Raw genomic sequence first — 21,500 nt, 5'->3', positions numbered from 1 at the left:
GGCGAGTAAGCTATAGTAGCCACAGAACTGGGGTTTGACTACCGCCACAGGCACCCTCTGCTAACGGCACAGGACGTCATCCGAGGTGTATGGCTTCAATTTTTATTTATTGCAATGTCCTCCTTGCGCACCGCACCACGCGGCACAATTGCTATCAATTGAATGGTTGAACGGTCCTGCTCTGATTTCTCCCTCACCATCACGTCTCCCCCAGCACCATGCCTTCTAGTATGTACAGTGTTTTATCTCGTGCGTACACACGCGCCTCATCTACCCGATCACCAACTTGTCGTCCTCTGGGAAATCATATTCCGGGACCTCCAGATTCAAGGGCGCGGGCCCCTTCCTCACCCGCCCGGAGATATCGTAATGCGAGCCATGGCACGGGCAGAACCAGCCTCCAAAATCACCGGCCTCGCCAATGGGCACACACCCGAGATGCGTGCACACGCCCAGCATGACCAGCCATTCGGGCTTCTTGACGCGGTCGGAGTCCTTTTCGGGGTCACGTAGGACGGATAGGCTGCAAAGTAGAATCACACAATGTCAGTGTTGGACCCAACTGTCATACCATGTCTTGCCACGCCATGCTAGACGATAAAATGCGATAGGAGAACGAAAGCAATAGAGAGGGGCAGGCGCATGGGCAGGGCAGCGTACTCGATAGATTCAGCCTCCTTGATCTCGTCATCGGTACGGTGGCGGATGAAGACGGGTTTTCCACGCCACTTGATGATGACGTTCTTGCCCTCGGGGATGGCGGCGAGGTCGATCTCGACTTTGGCTTGGGCGAGGACATCGGCTGAGGCGGACATGTTTTCTAGAAAGTCTGCGGGAGAAAAGTTAGCTTGAAATTGTGCTTCTACTGTCCGCCTCTTGAATCGGACTGTGGGCTCAAGGATTTGGCCGAGCCGGGCTGAGCTGGACTAGGGTGTGCTCGAGATGTATTCCTTCGTTCCTCCTTACCTTGCACGGTGTTCTTTGCGCCCGCGGCCGCCAACAGCCCCATACTCCCGGCCATGAAGTACTGGAACACGCGGTTCGAGATCTCTGGGCTGCTGGACGCATAGCCCTTGAAGCTGGGAATCTTGCGTGTGTCGTAGTGCTGCTCCTTCGACCTGCCAAAGGGGCTGTCGAAGCTGCTTGCGCCTGGCGCTTCGGCGCCTGAGGCTGCTGTTCTTCTCTGGGAGGCGTTGGAAGCTGTGATGCTGGCGACACGGGGCGATTGAGAGGCGGGTGAGCTGGTGCTGGGGAGGGTGTGTCGGGTCCAGTTCCGTAGGGCTGAGCCTGCGGAGGCTGGCACGGGACGCATCTTGACGGAATCTGGGAGAGGAGAGAGGTGGCGGTGATCGTGAGAGGAGCTTGAGAAGACGTTGAAAGCTGGTCGGGTGGAAAGATGCGCAATGCGAGAAAAGTCGCCGACCTTGTTCGGTGGAGCTGCCGCCGCTGATTGTCTGGGATATGATTGGCTGGATGACCTGAGGGAATTGCGTCACGGGCGCTATTACTCGGCAGTACCTGGCAATGCTGCTATTACTCCTTTCGAGCGACACTTGCCACACCAAGAATTGCAATGCGAATTATCCCACAGCCGATGGAGGCGACACGGAGAAACTCTATTACAGTCCTATGCCGTGTAGCTCGCGGTGAAACTCTTGCGCGGTAAACCCCGCTACGTTGAACGCCTGCAGTGCTATCATGCTATGACCTCCGTTTATCCATTCAGACGCATGGTCCTTTTATGTGTACTGGCGAAGACTGACACACTAATATTCGCTGCGACTCGTCTTCTCTAGCCGCTCATCTCGATGTCTCTGATCGGATCTGGATGACTGTGTGTCCGAGAGTGCGAGGATTGAGGTCTTCCCGGACCATCAGCTCCTGAGCCATTCACTCCGTTGACACCGTTCTGATAACCGTTCTTCATCATAGTGAGGATCGAGGCTCCATTTTCGCCACTGACCCCATTAACAGCGCCTGCAGGGGCCGCTTTTTCTTCTGCTTCTCGGGCCTTCTCCTCTCTGTATTGGCGGTACGTTTTGGTTCTTGGTACTGTGTCCGACAGAAACTCAAGGTTGTCGATTCTCGATACAGCGTTGGCTCGATGCTGGTCAGCTGGAGACCACTTGCACTCAGCCCTTGTACCTACCTATGTCTTTATAGGCGATATTTCTCCGCGGCTTTCGTTCTGACTTGACCACGGTATGTGCTTGTTCGGTCAGGTAGCGGACAAAGATCTCCTGGCAAGAAGTGAGCAACCGTTCTCACACAGCCAGCATGGGGCCTACCGTAGCCACGGCTATTGCAAACGATGCGGAATTAGAGCATTGTGCAATATCTTCATCTTGTGCAATGATCTTCTTGACTCGGGCAACTGGACGGTGTCAATGTTTGGACTCGCGACCACAAAGCAGATGTGTGCTAACTAACGGGGCAGGGCTGTTGAACCCGTTATCTCCTGCGGTGGCTCGATAGGCGCGTTGTTGTATGGCATGGCTGGTTTATATGGTCCAGGTCTCTGTAAAGACTGCCGAGAACTTGCGGCTGTTGTTGAGGACGCACAGCCCCTGGAAAGCAAGCAATCGCGGGGCTCACTTCCCGGTTACAGTAGCCTGAGCCTATATCCTCGTCGTAGAAGTCGCGTGTGCAGGACTTTGCTGGCGTTGGACGTCGTGTTTCTCGTGGCCAGAGCGAAGATTACCGTTTATGTGTCGTCTTTCTTGAGCAAGTCTGAGTGAGACGCGTGCTCATAAGATTTAATGGACACGCGCAAAGTTCATGCGCCGTCGTGGCCGCGTCCGAAAATGGCAAGGCGAACGAGTCGTGGATTTGGAGGAACGTCAGCACGTTGAGACTCGCTAGGGATGACTTCTCAACACCCACAGCTAATGACAGGAATGTGACGCTCATTATCAGCTATCTCGACCATGATAGTTGGTCTGGTGTTATGACCTCGCGCGTTCCAGCCTCCTCCGCCGCTCCCTCTTCGCGCCGACCGTCGGCCTCAGCAAGGCGATTCTCAAGGCGCCTCTCCTCGATCTCCGGTCTTGAGGATGGCGCCGTCTCTTCCCCTGGGCCTCCAGCGGCGCAGGCTATTACAGAAGAAATTGCGGAGATAAAGCGCTATGAGGACTTTACGACGATAGACTGGGTTCAGGATGCCGCTCAGGAACATCTCAGGAGACGCGCCAGGCGGAAAGAATCAAAGTTTTTCGAAAGAGACGGAGTATTGGGATGGCGCAGGAAGCTCTGGGAGGCCTATGATGCTGCGCAGGCCTGGATAGTCATCACGCTTGTGGGAGTTGTCATCGGACTCATTGCTGCTGCCCTCAACATCATTACTGAGTGGCTGTCCGATATCAAAGTAGGGTACTGCACAACGGCATGGTATCTGAACGAAGGCTTCTGCTGCTATGGCTCGGAGGAAGGGTGCGATGAGTGGAAGAGGTGGACTACCTTCACGTTCGCCAACTACCTCGTCTACACTGTCTTCGCCGTTCTTCTGGCCTTCGTCTCCGCCTACTTGGTCAAATCTTACGCTCCATACGCGGCTGGTTCTGGCATCTCCGAGATCAAATGCATTATTGCCGGCTTCATCATGAAAGGCTTTCTCGGGTTCTGGACCCTGCTCATCAAAGCTATCTGCCTCCCTCTGGCCATTGCTTCTGGACTGTCTGTCGGCAAAGAAGGCCCGAGTGTGCACTATGCAACCTGCGTCGGGAATGTCATCTCGCGCTTCTTCGACAAGTACAAAAAGAGCGCTTCGAAGACCAGGGAGATCCTGACAGCGAGTGCCGGAGCTGGTGTGGCTGTTGCGTTTGGCAGCCCCATCGGCGGGGTTCTATTCTCTCTGGAAGAGATGTCTTCCCACTTCCCACTGAAGACGCTATGGCGAAGCTACTTTTGTGCCCTTGTCGCCACTGCAGTTCTGAGTGCCATGAACCCTTTTCGAACAGGACAACTCGTCATGTTCTCGGTCAAGTACGATAGAGATTGGCACTTTTTCGAGATTGTTTTCTACATCGTTCTCGGTATATTCGGCGGGCTATACGGTGCTTTTGTCACCAAGGGGCATCTGAAGGTTCAAGCATTCAGAAAGGAGTACCTAGGAAAATATGCCATCCCAGAAGCCGTCATACTGGCTGGCGCCACAGCTCTACTTTGCTATCCGAACATGTTTCTACGACGAGATATGACGGAGATGATGGAAATGTTGTTTCGAGAATGTGAGGGTGACTACGATTATGACGGACTGTGCGAACCAAAGAAACGTCTGTCTCTTATCGGATCCTTGTTTCTCGCCACGTTCATGCGCATTGGCCTCGTCATACTTTCTTATGGTTGCAAAGTACCAGCGGGGATATTCGTGCCTTCCATGGCGGTCGGCGCCTCGTTTGGACGAATGCTTGGGATCATTGTGCAATGGTTGCATGAATCCTTCCCTGACTCACGATTCTTCTCGGCTTGTCAGCCTGATGTGCCGTGCATCACTCCTGGCACATACGCGTTTCTGGGTGCTGGTGCCGCTCTGAGCGGGATCATGCATCTCACCATCTCGGTCACGGTCATCATGTTCGAGCTCACCGGAGCACTGACGTTCATCCTTCCGACCATGATCGTGGTGGGCGTCACCAAGGCAGTAGGAGATCGATTCAGCAACGCCGGCATCGCGGATCAGATGATCCGGTTCAATGGCTTTCCATTCCTCGATAACAAGGAGGAGCATATCTTTGGCGTTCCTGTATCGCAAGTGATGACCAGCAGCATGAGCATGCTATTCGCCGCAGGTATGGAGGCTAAAGCTGCACAGAAGTTGCTCGACGACACGTCATATTCTGGCTTTCCCATCGTTGAAGACAAAGACTCGAAGATCCTTGTCGGCTACATTGGCAGGACTGAACTGCAATTCGCAATAGGTCGCGCTAAGAAGCAAGGTTCTCTCGCCGCAGAGGCGAAATGCATATTTACGGCCGATCGTGATGACGGTAGCGAGACGCCCGCGCCTCTCAGTCCAGCCGTCACTTTTGACGCCATGGCAGTTCAGAGCGTTGACTTTTCCGCATTTGTTGACGCGACTCCGATCACGGTCCATCCCCGCTTGCCCCTGGAGACGGTGATGGAACTGTTCAAGAAGATGGGACCCCGGGTTATCCTGGTAGACCATCACGGCCGACTCGAAGGTCTTGTCACTGTCAAGGATTGTCTAAAATACCAGTTCAAGGTCGAGGCGCAAGAGCACGCTGCCTCTATCAGCAATGACCGCACACCTCAGCAAGACCGGTTTGTCGATGTACTCGGCAGGATTGGCGATGTGCTTTCAGACATGATTAACAACCTGTCCCGTGGCAAGTTGAAGCTTAGTCCTCGGACTGGCAATGGATGGGCGAGAGTAGCCGGAAATGATAGAGGCCAGAGTTTCGCAGATGACTATAACAATGAGCGTGAGATACTTGATGGGACCGAAGATGGGCATGAGCCAGACGGCGTCGAGCTTAGCTCACGATGAAATACACAATGCAGACTATACCATGAGATGGCCTCGCGATCCTTGTGTAACACTGCCGCACCCGGGATTCACTTTCTGTAGGGTTTCTTCATCACCTCCGCTTGGCGTTAACAATTCTCATTAATAAAGTGCGGCCGAGCACTATTCTCTTCCCAAATTATCCTCCTCGTCGCCTGTATTCTTGTCCGTCAGTCGAATCCAGGTCTCTGTCGCAATGGCCAGCCTCTCCAGTATACCGATTCGCAACAAAAACACCGTTCCTCAATCCGATCCCAATGAGCCGAGCAGTGCGAGCACGACTTTCACTCTCCCCATCATCGCTGCGAGCAACACTGAGCGTATTCCAAATGTCAGCATCCAAGAAACAGCGACCGCGACAGCCGACGCGATGGAAATAGAAGCAGAACCACCACCCACAAACGCAGCATCTGCTGCTACCACACCAGCGCCAGCGACTACGCCAGCCACTTCGCAGTTGATCATGACACGCATAGTACAGGGCCAGTCCGTGACAGACGAGTATTTGTTTCTCGCAGCCAAGTGCAGAACAATGAAGATCCTCTGGATCATGTTAGAGAAACACCTCAAAGCCACGCACCCAAAGACCTGGGACGCCTTGAAAGGCGGATTACCTCCAGGCGGGCGGCCCTCCAAGGTCCTCCTCCAAAAGACCCGCGGCAAGGGCAACCAGAAGTTCATCCAGGCAGACTGGTTAAGACCAGGCACCTACACGAACTGGTACAGCGTTGAATTCAACCATGGCGACCTGAAAATCTCCCTACCGAAAAGTGGAAATCCATTTCTCCGAGGCCCATCTGGAAGAATACATTGGCCCAATCCCAGGGCTGACCGAGGAGGATTTGGACGAGGCACGTGAGCAGCGGAAGGCCGTGCCGCTGGTCAAGCGCCCGTTCGCGCGCGTCACGTGGCTCGTCGAGCAGAAGCGCCTGGATGGCATTCGCGACCAGGAGATCGCCGAGAGCATGGCGATGGGGTCTGGCGCGGCGGCGGCTCTGGAGCCAAGACGCTACGCGCCAAAGACGGCGAAGTGGGCTTGTAGCTCGTTTCAGTGGTTTTCGACGTTGAAATCCGCCGACTACATCGCGGTGAGTGAGGAGGATGGAGACGAGCAGGACGAAGAGGACAGTGAGGAGGGGGACGAGGATGTGCCCGAGGCAGACGCCGAGGAGTACGGGGACGGGGATGCGTGGGACGATGAGATGGAGGTCGATGAGGGCAAAGGCAAGGGCAAGGGCAAGGCCCGGAGATATAACGACAGCGAGGACGAGGACGAGGACGAGGACGACGCCATGCAATTCTAGGCGGTCGTCAGATTAAGTTACGGCGGAGACCCGAGCCAAACGAGCGGGCGATATACTGGTACATAAGAGGCGGGATGACGCGGCGTGAATCAGGCGCAGCAAAGTGGAGTTTGTTCTCCCGCTTGTCGATAGAGCGCGAGCGCCCCGACGAGCCAATGGCTCGATAAATTCATGATTTTGTACGCCCTGTTTTTGAACTGCTTCCCGCGCCCGGTATGCCAATGCCAGACTCAGAGGCTAAAGATGAAGACTACTTCCTCCCGCTCCAAGACCAGCGCGTCTTCGGCGCGGGCATCAAGCGCAAGAGAATCAACTTCGTGCGGGCGTCGACCGCGGCGGACACGCCACCATCCACTACGAGTATTGTGACAACGGCAAACGCTATCTCCTCGCGCTACCTCTCCATCGTGCTTCCTCAATCTGCATCGCACACACAGCAGGACACTAAGTCAAAGGAACCGACGACGGCGCGGGGAGTCGAGTCTCCCGAACGATGTCCCGTGTGCGCCGAACGTCTTGCCACGACTCCCTCGACCCACGAACACGAATCCTCACTAGCCCACCAAGTCTGCCTCGAGCACGTGCGTCCCCCGTCCCACCTTCCTCGATCCCACGTCGGACTCCGCTACATGTCGTCCTACGGCTGGGACCCCGACGCGCGGAGGGGCCTCGGCGCCCGCGAAGAGGGCATCACCGCGCCGATCAAGGCCACGAGGAAGAACGATACGGCGGGGTTGAGGGAGAGGGATGATCGCAATGATGATGGATCAGAGCACGCATTATCTGCCACTACGAACACGGCAAAGAAGAAACGCCTGAAAGGGAAGGAGACGCAGGATTCCCCTGCGGCGGCGGTCAAGTCGGATGCGAAACAGGTCCGCGTTAGGGAAGCGGAGGCGAGGAAGCGGGCGGAGAGGTTGAGGGCGAACTTCTACGGGCCGGATCTGGAGAGATATCTTGGGCCAGAGGCGTCGACGGTTTAGAGTCCATACCACTGGGACCGAGTGTTTAATTCGTGCGAGAAGATCGAATCGCGTGCAACCCCAAAGAACTGACAAAGAATGACTACTGTCCATTGGCACGCCACAACAAAGATGGCGCCTTAGACTCTGGGATTCTCAGGTGGAAAAATGGGCTCTTCCAAAAGTACCATCGCCGAATCTATGGTATGGGGACGAGTCGCCTTCGAACCCAGGACTGCCGTTGGTCACGACTGCCTGTACAGTGTCTCAAGCATATATGGACCATGGGACCAGGAAAGCCCTGGATTGCCGAACGTGCTTGGAGCGTGGCATATGTGGAAATTGTGCTTGATTGTCGGGGACATCATGGCTTCGGGATAGGGAATATGCATTTGGATTTCTCCCGACTATACAACTGCATCGAACCACCCTCTTCAATTCCAGCCCCAGGTCGACCGAGACACACCCCCGACGCCACGCTCCGCTAAAAGGTCATGCTCTTCCTCACAAGCCTGCCAGTGCGCTTCTAATGCTTCTTGAACAGCCCGAGGTGGTGCTTCTTCTCCTTGTCCTTCTTCAACTTCCCAGTGGGAAGGCCCTCGTCAGGGGAGGCGTACGGTTTCGGCATTGGCGCCGCTGGTTGGGCTGGTCGAGCGGGCCCAGGCGCTGTGCCGACCCCGGGGCGGACGCCGTTGTGTGGTGGGGCGCCGCCTCTGCCGCCTCCCAGATTCATGTTTGCCATTGCTGCAGTTGGCGGAACTGGGGAACGGCCGTTTGCCCCGGGTTGAGGAGGTTTCGGCTGCTGAGCCTGCGGAGCAGGTTCGCTCATCCAAGCAGGCAACTTCGGCGGCGCGCGGTCCATGGGCAGGTCGAGCTGTTTCCGCCCCGCACTTAGCAGACTTACTTGGCGGAGGAAGGTTTTGGGCGTGAGCATATGGGTCGTTGCCAGGAAGATTTCTTTCCCGGCCATGCGGGAGACTTCGTAGCAAGCTCTTGCTTCGGCATAGGTGGCGCCGCCACCCATAAAGACTATGATACGTTGGCGCGGCTTGTTTGTCTGCGACCGCGCTTGTGCCCAGGTTGGTTTCCCTGCATTGCGCAGCGAACTTTGCGAAAGATTCATTTGGCTGTTGGGGTCGTTGAGGTGCGGCTTTACAGGCGGGAAGACGTTTGCGTCTAATGTGCCTTGACATTGTTCCTCGAGCATGTATCGAAGGGCGGGTTCAAAGCGGGAGAGGCTCACTTCTTCCATATTGCTGGAGCTGTCTCGAAGCTTGGGGGGGAACAAGGGTGGTGGGGTGGGCGTTGTGTCCTTGAGCTGCTTTTCGACCCGGGCACCCAATGTTATTAGGTTGTAGATGATTTCGCCGTCCATGGGGGAGAGTTCGCCGTGGCAACGCAGCTTCTCGATGTCGCCTCGCAGAATGCCGTGCTTGTATAGAATGTACAATATCAGTAACCGGACTCGGTCTTCATGCTTGACGCTGTCGTCGTCCAGCAGCCTGACAACTTGATCTGCCAGATTTTTGGGCTTCTTGTTGTCTTCGTCCACGCCCGTTGCCAATGATTGCTCGACAGAGACTACATCCAATAATTTGTGGTCTGCGAATATTTTGGCGCACTTCTCAGCCATGTCAATGTGGAGGGAGAAGGCTTCTTTGCCTTCCTGGAATTCCGGCAATCCAGCCAACATGTCCTTGATGGTGTTGATACTCGCCGGCTGGCCGTCATTATCGGCAAATTGAGGATTCTTGGCCTGGAATTTCTTGAACTCCTCACTCAGCTGCACCAGCAGATCTTTCATGTGCATGTGCCGGTGAGCCACCCAGAGGTTATCCTTTTCGGTGATCTCGACCTCTTTCTCCTCTTGGTCGGGTTGACCTCGGCGGATGATGTTGCGGTATGTGATCTTGTCATTGTCGTCTTGGACGGGTAGAAGGTCCATGGCCATTGCCTGATATGTCAATTCATGGACAAATGGTGACATTAGATCCATCGAGCGATCCGTGATCAATAGCACCGCCCGTGGCCGATTTCCTTGGTTCTGCGGAGGAAAGTCATTGCGAGGATCCCGGGCGTAATCGTCCAACGCGCTCTGGACAAAGCTCGCGAGATGATAGCATAGCACATCTGCCGCATGTCTCTCATGCTCCCTGGGCTTGTAGAACCGTATCAGAGGGTATTCGCCCAGAGACACGCATATAGACACGAGTTTCTGCGTTATTGTGTCCAAGTGGCTCTTAACCAACGAGTCGCAGGCTGAATGGAAGAGGAGGTGAAAACTCCATGGCTCTCGAAAGGTGACTAGATTTGCTTCTCTTGGGAAATACTCGACATTGAGCGTTCGTGAGTCGGCGATTAACTGTGCTCTGGACTCGGAGCGAAACAGTTCCTCACCCAAACCCCGCGGTAATTGGGATGTCCATATCAAGTACGCTCGGCGGTATCTCCTGCGGCTCAGGTCGGCTTTGAGGCATTCGACTATGTGTGGGAGAGGTGAGAGGAGGTAGATGGCATCGGTGTCGGACGAGCCTTGCCTGCGGTCTTCGATGGACTCGATATTGATGATGTTGCAGTTGAGTATATCGTCTTCCTTGGTGGCATTGTAAATCAGCCGCTTACTCTGCTCGTCGAGGATCAGGATTTTCCAGTCGCGTCCGCTGGTCGCACGGATTGTGTCGAGTATAATATTCCGCTGGATGTCGAGGATTGAGGAAGCCATGGCGGGGGTGGAGAGCCGGCTGGCTGAGGCGCCTTCACATGCTCGGGCATACAGTCACACCAGACAGGCGGAGGTCTTGATATAGGCCTGTTCAAAGCCTTGTTTTCCTGTCACCGGTGAGGGGTGACGGGTGGTGTTATCATAAAAGACGGTGCGAGCCCGGGTTCGAGCTGCACTGGTGTTGATCTACTCCGTGCGCAGTCTGCTTCAGCCTCGAGATGGCGGAGTGGAGACAAGGCTGCATGTTTCTATGACATTTACTCGTTCCCTGAGGAAAGTTTTACGCCTCGTTCAACGTCTGCTTTCTCCTGCCCGTCCCCATTTTGGCCTTCACGCAGCATCGCTCGCATTCTCCCTGGTATGCTTGCTCTTCCCACTCGGCGGGGGCAATGCCTTTTCTGCTCATTTCGGGCCGCCTTTGCGGCTGTGCCCAAGCGACAACTTGAGTTCCAACGCAAATCCTTCTCCAGCACGTCGAGTCGCAGAGAGCGGACACAGCACAGATCCTCGCCACCTGTTCGCTCAATCCGCTCCGACAAGAAGCCTACCCGCACGGTTCGACGGCCACCCAGGCACTTAGATATCTCACCCGAACAGGCGAGCAGCCGCGTGCATGCCAGCTTAAATACGTTAAAGAAGCAACTGGAAACGACAACTGTGAGCCCAGACTCCGACGTCACGCAACTTGCCGCACTTGACCCTTTAGGGACGTATTGGCCGGCATTCAGAGGGCAGGTCCAAGATAACATTCAGTCACCAGGCGAGTCTGGCGAGGCAGGATTCGATGGATTAATGCATGATATCGGACTAGCCCAGCAGGGGGGATGGAAAACAGAACTCCCGAGAGTCCTGCACTTTGGCTTCGTTGATTATGTTTTGATGAGAAAGGCACAAGACGTGCCGGAAGAGGGTTCTGCACTGGCAGAGCTGAAATTTCCGACTGAGTGGTATACCAACGCCCGGCAGGTCCAGAGAGATGTTCATCTGCATATTGGTCCCACGAATTCAGGAAAAACATATACGGCTTTGAAGCGGCTAGAAGAGAGTGGCAATGGATTTTATGCAGGGCCTCTCCGGTTGCTGGCGCATGAGGTATACTCGAGGTTTAAAGCCAAGGGAGTATCATGCGATCTGGTGACTGGAGACGACGTGAGGCTGGAAGAAGATCCGGATACCAGACTAAGCGCTTCAACCGTGGAAATGGTCGATGTCGGCAAGCGCTGCGAGGTCGCCGTTATCGACGAGATCCAGATGATGGCCGACCAAGAGCGTGGTTGGGCCTGGACTCGAGCGTTTCTCGGTGCCAACGCGAAGGAAGTCCATATTTGCGGTGAAACGCGAGTACTTCCACTTGTGAGGGAGCTCACGGCTTCGACCGGGGATATTCTCCATGTGCACGAGTACAAGAGATTAAACCCTCTTAAAGTCATGACCAAGAGTCTGCGGGGGGACTTGAAGAATCTGCGCAAGGGCGACTGTATTGTGGCCTTTTCCGTCATGAACATCCACGCCTTGAAGAAGCAGATCGAATTGGACACTGGTCGTCGGTGTGCTATCGTGTACGGTAGTCTCCCGCCTGAGACTCGCGCGCAACAAGCCGCACTGTTCAATGACCCAACCAACGACTACGATTTCCTTGTTGCCAGCGACGCCATTGGGATGGGGTTGAACTTGTGAGTTGAGCCCGGCTGCCTACTGAAAGAGCTTACTAACTTCGAGTCAGAAGCGTGAAGCGCATCATCTTCCACAGCGTGACAAAATGGAACGGCACGGCACTGGTCAATCTATCAACTCCTCAAATCAAGCAAATCGGTGGCCGAGCAGGTCGATTTCGAAACGCACATCAAGCCATGACCAACACGTCAGCTGGCTCTGAAGCTAATGTCGGCCTCGTCACGACCCTGAACGACGAAGACTTGCCCCTGGTCAGGGCTGCTATGCAAACAGAAGCTGCCCCAATCAAAAGAGCCGGCATGCTCCCACCAGGCGAAGCCATGGAGGAGTTTGAGAGCCGCCTGCCGAAAGGCATCCCATTCGAATACATCCTGCGACGTCTTTGCGGCAAGGCGGCAATGCACGACCGATTCCGCGTTTGTAGCATTCGTGATCAGAGTCTGATTTCTCGAACCATCGAATCCGTTCAGGGACTAAGTCTGACCCAGCGCATGATTCTGACTGCTGCACCAGCTACCACGCATTCGGCGGCAATGCACCAAGTCATGAGAGCATTTGCTCAATTCGTGGCAGATCGCAAGCAGGTGACGATTGCAGACGTCCCCGAGGTCAATTTGGAGGTGCTTGAGAAGCCAATTTCCGGTGAGAGAGCATACCTCGAAAGCTTGGAGGATCTCCACAAGGCTCTGGTCCTGTACCTGTGGCTCAGCTACCGGTTCCTGGGCATCTTCAAGGGCCGAGAAATGGCCACGTACGCGAAGGAGATGGCCGAACAGCGCATCAATACGTGCCTCTTGGAGTTTTCTGCAAACCCCGATCTTCGCAAGAGGGTCCTGTCGTACAAGAAGCGGATGACTCTCCCTCAAATACAGACCGAACCAGACGCCACAACAGACGAGGAGTCGGAGCTAGATGTACCAGGAGAGGATACAGTGCTCCCGGTCGACTGGACTCGTGGGTCTGAGAGTATCGAGTTTGATGATGAGACCCAGGCCTCTCAACCCGTTGGTGCAGCTCAGGGGTGAGCGTCGCGCAGGCTGAGGTACTCAATAGCTTCGCCTCGTCACATTATATCAGCAAATCCGACACAAGCAGTGAAGGTTTAGAGCTCATGGATTGTACAAAAAGAGAAGTCTCAAGTAGGGATGACGATGTTCATTCTGCTTCTGCTACCGCGCCTATCATGTACCAATACTTGTCTTGCTGCCATCAAATTTTGGATACCTCGCCTGGCCTTTTGCTGAAGGTCCCCATTTCTTGGTTCGGATGCGGGGAGCCGACTATTGCTGAGTCACCTGTCTATCAGTTGTGATCTGGTTCGACGCAGCCGCCTCACGAGCAAGCTGGTCCTCTGTCTTTTTGTTGCCGTGCAGCTAAGCGGCCGGTTAGCTCTGTGTCAGGTCCGACGGCACTTCGTAGAAAGGACGGCCACTGACAATCAATCGGTTCAGGAAGCTTCCTGGCTTTCCGTAGTCCTGGTTCTCCCTCTCGGCATCCTCGGCTTCCTTGTTCACGTAGTCCATAGTCTCTTCATCAGCTGAGTCGTGTTCGTCAAAGTTGGCTGCTAGAAATGTTAGCTAGAGTCTGTTGAGTCGCCGTAGTAGAGAGCGGTGTGATATCGAAGAATCAAGAGAACCAAGATGGGTCAGACGTATGAGGAGGGGTCTTGTATGAATAGCCGTAGAAGCTCTCCAGACAGATGCAACACTGAACCGATGTGCATACCTTCTTTGTCTTTATGACTGAGACGACGCTTGATCTTCGCACGAATGCTGTCCATGGTGAAGAGAAGGCGAGATTGTCAGTTGGATGGTCTTGCAGGTATATTGTTTTGAGGGTAATGGGAGGTGTCGTGTATTTGTAGAGACCGTGAGAGAGATACTAGAGGGTGAAAGATGGATGAGGGCGGGGTGAAAATCGTACCATTTTATGAACTGGATCCCAGGGCAGCAAGAAGCTGGAACGAGGAAAGAGGGGCATGACACCCGGGCAGTGACCATGCATGCGGCCATCCTCGCATCCTTGGGGCTGGACCCAGAGAGACTTCTCCATTCACATTTGGCCATCTGCCAGAAGCACAATCGGATCTTCAAGCCAGTGATGTCCAGCAGCCCCGGTAACCTGACCGCCGAGTTCCACGCCACCCCTCGGTCATCCGATCGGGCCATTGCAAGCGAGGCGGCTGACACGCGAGGCGAGGCCTGTTCTTTTTTGGAGAGCCGCTTGGAGATCTCGACAGGCCGCTTGCTCGAGATTTCCACCACCTCGCCAACTGTCACCAGGCCTGGCTGGACCAAGTCATCGGACAGTTTCTCGTGCACAAGCACCGGCTGACTGTCATGGACGACTTCACCTCCCTCGAGCTGCTGTCGCTCGTCTCCAAAGTCACCTCCGAAATCCACAACCACTTAGGCATCAGTGACAAGACTCTAGCAGAGTTCGTCATTGACCAGCACGAGAAATGCGGCGGAGATCTTGGGAAGTTCAAGGAGGCCCTGGCGGCCATGGGCGCCGACTTCCCAAACAGCCTGGTGGAGAGCGTCGATCGATTGATCCTGACTATGCACCCCAAGCACAAGAAGAGCCAGAAATCGGCCGCACAAGAGAATGGAAAATCAGATATGGACGAGCTGAATGCCATCGGGCGCAAGGCAAGGGTATTCAAGGGCCTCGCCGTGCCCGATCGTGAACAGGAATGGAGTGACTCTGAGGATGATGTGGCTGCGCTAAAGGCCACAAGCAACGTCCGACCCGGCGCAGATGAGGATGATACTTTTGCGCTTCTGGAAGGTTTAGCAGCCAAATCGAAAAACGGCACAAATGGCACGGCCAAAAGAAGCCGGAAAAGAAGTCACAGCCCTGACCGCGATGATTACTCCAGAGATAGGGAACACAGACGGAAATACTGGACCCGAAGTCCTAGTCCTCGCGAAGACAAGCGGTCCCGCCGACATCGAGACGAGGATCATACGGACAGAAGAAATGGGCACAGAGACGGGTACGACGAGAAACGGAACGGTCATCACAAGAGCAGGCGGCGCGACTACGATGATGATGATGATGATGATTTCAGCGTGCCACCTCCGCGAGAAGTCGACGAACAGCCCATACTATACAAGGTCTATGACGCTGTGATTAATGGAATCAAAGACTTTGGAGCTTTTGCCAATTTGCAAGGCGTCAAAGGTAGTCCCAGCGGGCTGATCCACGTCTCAGCCATTCAAGAGGGTGCGAGGGTTAATCATCCCTCGGATCTCTTGTCACGAGGCCAGCCTGTAAAGGTTAAAGTCGTCAAGATGGAGAACAACAAAATCAGCTTGTCGATGAAAGAGGTTGATCAAATCACTGGACAGGACATGGTACCGTCGCGAAGGATAGCGTCCGGTGCAAACATGGAACGCCTAAATGGCATGCCCTCTGATGATCGCTACGGAAGTTTGAGCAGCACTGTGCCTGTTCTTGAGGACGGTTATAACTCGAGGCCTGGCAAGAACAAAAAGAGAATGACTTCTCCGGAGCGCTGGGAAATCAAGCAACTCATCGCGTCAGGCGCAATCTCAGCAGCAGACTATCCTGACATTGACGAGGAGTACAATGCGACACTGAACGGTGAAGGTCAGTTTGAAGAGGAGGAAGACATTGATATCGAAGTCAAGGAGGAAGAACCACCGTTCCTGGCTGGTCAAACAAAGCAATCTCTCGAATTATCTCCCATTCGCGTTGTGAAAGCTCCTGAAGGGTCGCTGAACAGAGCGGCTCAAGCGGGCACGAGTCTAGCCAAGGAGAGAAGAGAACTCAAACAACAGGAAGCTGCCGATAAAGCTGCAGAAGAGGCCTCCAAAGTCGACCTCAACGCTCAGTGGCAGGATCCCATGATTGCCCCTGAACAGCGCAAGTTTGCTTCAGATCTTCGACAAGCACAGCAGCAATCAGCAAAAGCAATCGAAGCTGTACCAGAGTGGAAGCGGGCAATGCAGAGCAAGAACCAGTCCTTCGGCAAGAGGACAGATATGACCATCAAGCAGCAAAGAGAGTCACTTCCAGTCTTCAAGTTCCGGAAGCAACTGCTCGAAGCCGTTGCCGCAAATCAATTGCTGATCGTAGTTGGTGATACTGGCTCTGGCAAAACGACCCAGGTTACGCAATATCTGGCTGAAGCTGGCTTTGCGAATAATGGCATGATTGGTTGTACACAGCCCCGTCGTGTTGCTGCCATGTCCGTAGCGAAACGTGTCTCCGAGGAAGTTGGTTGTGAGCTAGGCAAGGAGGTCGGCTATACCATTCGCTTCGAAGACCGGACCTCGCCTGACACCAAGATCAAATACATGACAGACGGTATGCTTCAGCGAGAGATCTTGCTAGACCCTGACCTCAAGCGGTATACTGTCATTATGCTGGACGAGGCACACGAAAGGACGATCGCTACCGACGTTCTGTTCGGCCTGCTCAAGAAGACGCTCAAACGACGGCCAGACCTCAAGCTAATTGTCACTTCGGCCACCCTCGATGCTGACAAGTTCTCTGAATATTTCAACCAGTGCCCGATCTTCTCTATCCCTGGTCGCACGTTTCCCGTGGAGATTATGTATTCGAGGGAGCCCGAGGAAGATTATCTGGACGCAGCATTGACTACTGTCATGCAAATCCACCTGACGGAGCCGCCTGGTGATATCCTACTGTTCTTGACCGGCCAGGAGGAAATTGACACGAGCTGTGAGGTCTTGTACGAAAGGATGAAGGCTCTGGGACCGAGCGTACCGGAGCTAGTGATCTTGCCCGTATACTCAGCCCTGCCGAGCGAGATGCAAACGAGAATCTTCGATCCCGCGCCACCTGGAGGCCGAAAGGTCGTCATCGCGACCAACATCGCTGAGACTTCAATCACTATCGACGGCATTTATTATGTCATCGACCCTGGCTTTGTCAAACAAAACGCTTATGATCCAAAGCTTGGAATGGACTCGTTGGTTGTGACACCTATCTCTCAGGCACAGGCCAAACAGAGAGCAGGTCGAGCAGGGAGAACAGGTCCAGGCAAATGCTTTCGATTATACACTGAAGCAGCTTATCAGTCGGAAATGCTTCCTACCAGCATACCCGAGATCCAGCGGCAGAATCTTTCCAATACCATCCTCATGCTCAAAGCAATGGGCATCAACGACCTCTTACACTTCGATTTCATGGATCCGCCACCGACCAACACTATGTTAACTGCACTCGAGGAGCTCTACGCACTTTCTGCCCTAGACGACGAAGGCCTACTTACCCGCCTAGGTCGTAAAATGGCCGACTTCCCCATGGAGCCTTCACTCTCAAAAGCCCTCATTGCCTCTGAAGACATGGGTTGTTCTGAGGAGATGCTAACGATCGTGGCCATGCTGTCTGTTCAAACGGTCTTCTACCGCCCAAAGGAGAAACAGCAACAAGCCGACCAGAAGAAAGCCAAGTTCAATGACCCACATGGTGATCATCTTACCCTGCTGAATGTCTACAACGCATGGAAGACATCCCGCTACTCTGACCCATGGTGCTTCGAGAATTTTATTCAAAAGCGGCAGATTGGACGGGCAAGAGACGTGCGACAACAACTCGTCACTATAATGCAAAGGTACAAGCATCAGATCGTCTCCTGCGGTCGCAATACCATCAAAGTCAGACAAGCCTTGTGCTCGGGCTTTTTCAGGAACTCGGCAAGGAAAGATCCGCAAGAGGGGTACAAGACGCTTATTGAGGGCACGCCAGTGTACATGCACCCAAGTTCTGCCTTGTTCGGGAAGCCGGCGGAGCATGTCATCTTTCATACGCTTGTGTTAACCACGAAGGAGTACATGCATTGCGCGACTGTGATTGAACCGAAGGTATGTCTCGACAAACCCTGATGCGTTGCCATGCCTCTACGTACTGACATGTTTGCTAGTGGCTCGTCGAAGCAGCACCCACGTTCTTCAAAGTCGCACCCACGGATCGACTGAGTAAACGCAAGAAGGCGGAGAGAATCCAGCCGTTGCATAATAAGTTTGCTAACGGGGATGACGATTGGCGGTTGAGTGCCCAGAAGAGGCAGGGACGAGGCGGCGGTGGTGGCACATGGGGATAGTCGTGGGTTTTACGATGCGACGTTTGGTTAGGAAGCCAATGTGCAATGGGGATTCGAGATATTGTGACAAGAGACGCGATATACCAAGTAGAACAATCAGCAAGCATTTTCTCGGTGCTATAGGCCAATCCAGCCTACGCAGTAGGTCAACGTGGACATATTCAAGTAGTTCTCGTGCTCGAGAGTATATCTGGACCAGAAGCTTTCGCTCGTGACCTAGGTGAGTAGGTCCTGGTCAGGAATCACAGCAGGAATGATATGGAGCGCCGCGCTAAGCATTCTGCGCGCGAATCCCCGGCGCACCCACAGTACCGTCGCCGAGCGACTTAACCTTGAATATATTTTTCAGCGGCTTCAACACCGGCGGCGCAGTGACCACGTCCTGCAAACTGCGCTGCCTCAGCTCGCCTTCCTCGCGCCTCTTCTTCTCCAAGATCTTCCACGGATCCGCATCATTGACATCCTTCCCTGCTCCTCCTTTCTTCCGCCTCTTCTTGCCCAACGGGTTCGAAGGGTCGACCCCGGCGCCCAACCACACCAGCTGATCTTCGTCCCTCTTCTCCGCGAGTTCGTCGGCGAGTTCTTCCTCCTTGGCTCTCAACTTCTGCTCGGTGTTGCGCCATTCCTTTTGCATGCGTGCCAGGCGTTTATTGTGCTTGCTCAGTGGAGTTTTGATCTTCTCGAGGCCCGCGATCTGCGTGAGCTTAGACTTGTGCTTGGGTACCGAGGTCAGTGGTAGGGACTGGTCGACGCGGGCGCTGAACGAGGAGAGCGTTTCGCCGGGTTTGATTTTCAGGCTCGTCTGGGCTGGAGCAGTAGCAGTAGCAGTAACGGCAGATAGAGCGGCTTCATCGGTTGGTTTGGTGGCACCATGTCCGTCCGCTGAAGACTTGGTGAGAGTATTTGAAGATGGCTTCAACGTCGAGGTCGAAGCCGAGTTCGACTGTGGCTTTGCATCCACTTTACGGCGTTTCTTCGAGGGCGCTGTTCCGTCGTCGAGTCCGGAACGTATTCTCTTGCCGTCCTGGAAGGCTAGAAGGCGTTTGAACGCCTTGGGCGTGTCGTCTTCTCGATATTGGTGCTTTTGATGCTCTTTTTTCTGCTTTCTTTCTTCTCTTTTGCGCTTCTTCTCTATCTCCGAGGTGAATATTGGGTCGGACTTCTTTTGCACGGCGAGGGTTTTCGCACGGTGGGTGGGCGGCAGGTCATAGTTGGAGGGGTCGTCGTCGCGCTTGCGCTTGTGTTTGTGTGGCATTTGAAATCGACTTTCATGTATTCTCGCGTTTCTTAGTAAGCCCTGCCGGGTGTGTATGGCGGAAGGTGGCTGGTCAAGCGGTGTTCAGAAGTCCTTAGGACCTTGCGACCACTAACCAGGACTGCAAGGAAAATATCCGCCAAGGCTGAGCATGGAGATTCAGGGAACGTTTTACCCCGCATTCAGCCTTGTATGAATACGAGCTAAGGCCAGGAGCCTTGGCGTCTTGGCGTACTTTGACTGCATCTTGACAACCTCTGACTAGTCACTCTTTCCTTTCTTCCTCGTTCCTCCATTCAGGAGCATACTACCGTGTACCTTGGTGCAGTAATAGATGACCCTTGAGGTCGAGCCTGCCTTTTGCAAGGATCCGGATACCGCCCACTGGAGAATGCAATGTCCGTAAGTTGGATCAGTTCTCACTTGATGATGAACGGTCCGACGAATACATTGCTCGAGAAATCTGTTCCCACAATACCCCTGGCAGATGAACTCGGAAGACTCACAACCTATAGGCCGTTCCGATTCACCTACAATACAGTGGAAACACATCTAGGTCTATTCTATCAACACTGTTGACATGATGCTCTAATCAATCAATGCTCAAACTCTAAACATTCCCACTGAAGTTCCAGATTCAACCATTTGTCAGAATACTGGCCCGTCTCGCCTTCGTGTTTCAGCAGCTTCGTGCACTAGCAATCGTCCACATCGAGTCGTTGCCAGAGTTGTTCGAATTCTGCACCGAGCCAGCAATTGTTGTCGATTCTAGCTTCACTCATGCTGAATGCGAAAATATACACCGAGATTCCCAAACTCACGATCTCTGCCATTCCTCATGTCATCTTGGATGTTCACGATGGTTTGCCCACATTGAGCTTCCCATCGGTAGCATTGGATCTTCGCATCGCGCGTCGAGAGGTCCAGCTTCGGAAAGCGTACTGTCAAATATACCACTGCATTCAAGAATGTCAGTCCTTGATCTCCATCAAGCTTGGAGCGCTCCGAGAATGCCCCAGTCTTACCACAGAGGAACAGTGAGATCCCATCAGCATGTCGATATCGGTCGTGGGCGGAACTTTGTTGCTGAGCCAGAGCAATGGAACGCACAACACCGTACACCCCTCGCTGCTCACCAAGTGCTCCTCTAAAATCATCGGCTGCGTGGCACCTGTCAGCAAACATTCACATCTCAGTAGCAGATGGCCCACCGTCTAGATGGTGATGAGCCACTTCGTGCAAGACTGTCTTGGTGAGGTTGTACGACAGCATCACTTGGAAGGCCCAACAGCTATACAGCTCTGGTCGAGAGTCTCTGGTGCTGGGCTCAGCGATCTGTTCCTGACACATTAAATCCACTAAACCATGCAAGGTATTCAACCTCTCATTGTCAAGGTACTTGGTGTGAAACGTGTAGCAACCAGTCAAGCGCCCGGCCCTAGTTTTATCTGGGGAATACCATGCGCATGCGTTATCGGAAGTATCTGTTGAGAACCTGACCCCTGTGTCACGGGAATCCGTTGTCTTTTCGTACACATTTGCAAAGGCTTTTGGTCTCGCTAGGATGTCCCAACAGAAGTTCCTATGCGTGCTAAGCTCTAGTCAGAAAGTTAGTGCAGGACTCAAAGTTGGTGCCAGTCAACCTACTCGATATCATCTCCAGCACAGTCTGCACATCAAATTCTGGCGAGAAAAAGGCAGACAAAAGGTTTCGCATGGCCGGCGTATGAGAATACTCTCGCAGTGCGCGCTCGGCCACTTTCAGGACCCAGTATGCCTCGCGTCTGGCAAGAAGTATGCGGTGGATGTACTCATGCCCGCTGTAGCTCACGTCGACTGGCGCAGTCATGAATTCCGGCAACCATCGTGGGTCCACCCGCGTGTTGGAGTTAGCCATTGCCGTTCCAAGGTGGCTGAAACCGAGAGGTTTGATCAATGAGGAAGACAAGAGGTGGTAAAAGG

The 21,500-nt window shown here is 53.9% G+C and overlaps 10 protein-coding genes across 10 annotated transcripts; 5 read left to right on the top strand and 5 right to left on the bottom strand.

Annotated features, from left to right (window-relative positions):
• Positions 1-270: 270 nt before the first annotated feature.
• Positions 271-1,312, bottom strand: A1O7_08910 (ubiquinol-cytochrome c reductase iron-sulfur subunit; the record flags this gene model as incomplete). Its single annotated transcript, XM_007762899.1, has 3 exons — positions 271-523; positions 661-829; positions 967-1,312. 3 exons carry the CDS (start codon positions 1,310-1,312, stop codon positions 271-273), a joined length of 768 nt encoding a protein of 255 aa, XP_007761089.1.
• A 480-nt stretch (positions 1,313-1,792) lies between these two features.
• On the bottom strand, positions 1,793-2,494 carry A1O7_08909 (uncharacterized protein; the record flags this gene model as incomplete). The annotated part of the gene is made up of 4 exons (XM_007762898.1): positions 1,793-2,100; positions 2,150-2,240; positions 2,289-2,374; positions 2,431-2,494. 4 exons carry the CDS (start codon positions 2,492-2,494, stop codon positions 1,793-1,795), a joined length of 549 nt encoding a protein of 182 aa, XP_007761088.1.
• Positions 2,495-2,947: 453 nt separating this feature from the next.
• On the top strand, positions 2,948-5,506 carry A1O7_08908 (chloride channel, other eukaryote; the record flags this gene model as incomplete). The annotated part of the gene is made up of 1 exon (XM_007762897.1): positions 2,948-5,506. The coding sequence occupies one exon, from the start codon at positions 2,948-2,950 to the stop codon at positions 5,504-5,506; it is 2,559 nt and encodes an 852-aa protein (XP_007761087.1).
• Positions 5,507-5,720: 214 nt separating this feature from the next.
• A1O7_08907 (uncharacterized protein) lies at positions 5,721-6,828 on the top strand (the record flags this gene model as incomplete). The annotated part of the gene is made up of 2 exons (XM_007762896.1): positions 5,721-6,294; positions 6,350-6,828. 2 exons carry the CDS (start codon positions 5,721-5,723, stop codon positions 6,826-6,828), a joined length of 1,053 nt encoding a protein of 350 aa, XP_007761086.1.
• A 215-nt stretch (positions 6,829-7,043) lies between these two features.
• On the top strand, positions 7,044-7,811 carry A1O7_08906 (uncharacterized protein; the record flags this gene model as incomplete). The annotated part of the gene is made up of 1 exon (XM_007762895.1): positions 7,044-7,811. The coding sequence occupies one exon, from the start codon at positions 7,044-7,046 to the stop codon at positions 7,809-7,811; it is 768 nt and encodes a 255-aa protein (XP_007761085.1).
• Positions 7,812-8,316: 505 nt separating this feature from the next.
• A1O7_08905 (uncharacterized protein) lies at positions 8,317-10,512 on the bottom strand (the record flags this gene model as incomplete). The annotated part of the gene is made up of 1 exon (XM_007762894.1): positions 8,317-10,512. The coding sequence occupies one exon, from the start codon at positions 10,510-10,512 to the stop codon at positions 8,317-8,319; it is 2,196 nt and encodes a 731-aa protein (XP_007761084.1).
• A 360-nt stretch (positions 10,513-10,872) lies between these two features.
• A1O7_08904 (uncharacterized protein) lies at positions 10,873-13,211 on the top strand (the record flags this gene model as incomplete). Its single annotated transcript, XM_007762893.1, has 2 exons — positions 10,873-12,185; positions 12,236-13,211. The coding sequence occupies 2 exons, from the start codon at positions 10,873-10,875 to the stop codon at positions 13,209-13,211; spliced, it is 2,289 nt and encodes a 762-aa protein (XP_007761083.1).
• Positions 13,212-13,571: 360 nt separating this feature from the next.
• Positions 13,572-13,966, bottom strand: A1O7_08903 (uncharacterized protein; the record flags this gene model as incomplete). Its single annotated transcript, XM_007762892.1, has 2 exons — positions 13,572-13,750; positions 13,912-13,966. The coding sequence occupies 2 exons, from the start codon at positions 13,964-13,966 to the stop codon at positions 13,572-13,574; spliced, it is 234 nt and encodes a 77-aa protein (XP_007761082.1).
• A 559-nt stretch (positions 13,967-14,525) lies between these two features.
• On the top strand, positions 14,526-18,283 carry A1O7_08902 (adenosinetriphosphatase; the record flags this gene model as incomplete). The annotated part of the gene is made up of 2 exons (XM_007762891.1): positions 14,526-18,044; positions 18,104-18,283. 2 exons carry the CDS (start codon positions 14,526-14,528, stop codon positions 18,281-18,283), a joined length of 3,699 nt encoding a protein of 1,232 aa, XP_007761081.1.
• A 271-nt stretch (positions 18,284-18,554) lies between these two features.
• Positions 18,555-19,538, bottom strand: A1O7_08901 (uncharacterized protein; the record flags this gene model as incomplete). Its single annotated transcript, XM_007762890.1, has 1 exon — positions 18,555-19,538. One exon carries the CDS (start codon positions 19,536-19,538, stop codon positions 18,555-18,557), a length of 984 nt encoding a protein of 327 aa, XP_007761080.1.
• Positions 19,539-21,500: the final 1,962 nt, after the last annotated feature.

The sequence above is a fragment of the Cladophialophora yegresii genome (genome assembly GCF_000585515.1).
Source record: "Cladophialophora yegresii CBS 114405 chromosome Unknown aczIN-supercont1.6, whole genome shotgun sequence".
Taxonomy (NCBI): Eukaryota; Fungi; Ascomycota; class Eurotiomycetes; order Chaetothyriales; family Herpotrichiellaceae; genus Cladophialophora; species Cladophialophora yegresii.
Note: the sequence above shows the minus strand (reverse complement) of the source record. Positions and strands in the feature narration are given on the sequence as shown.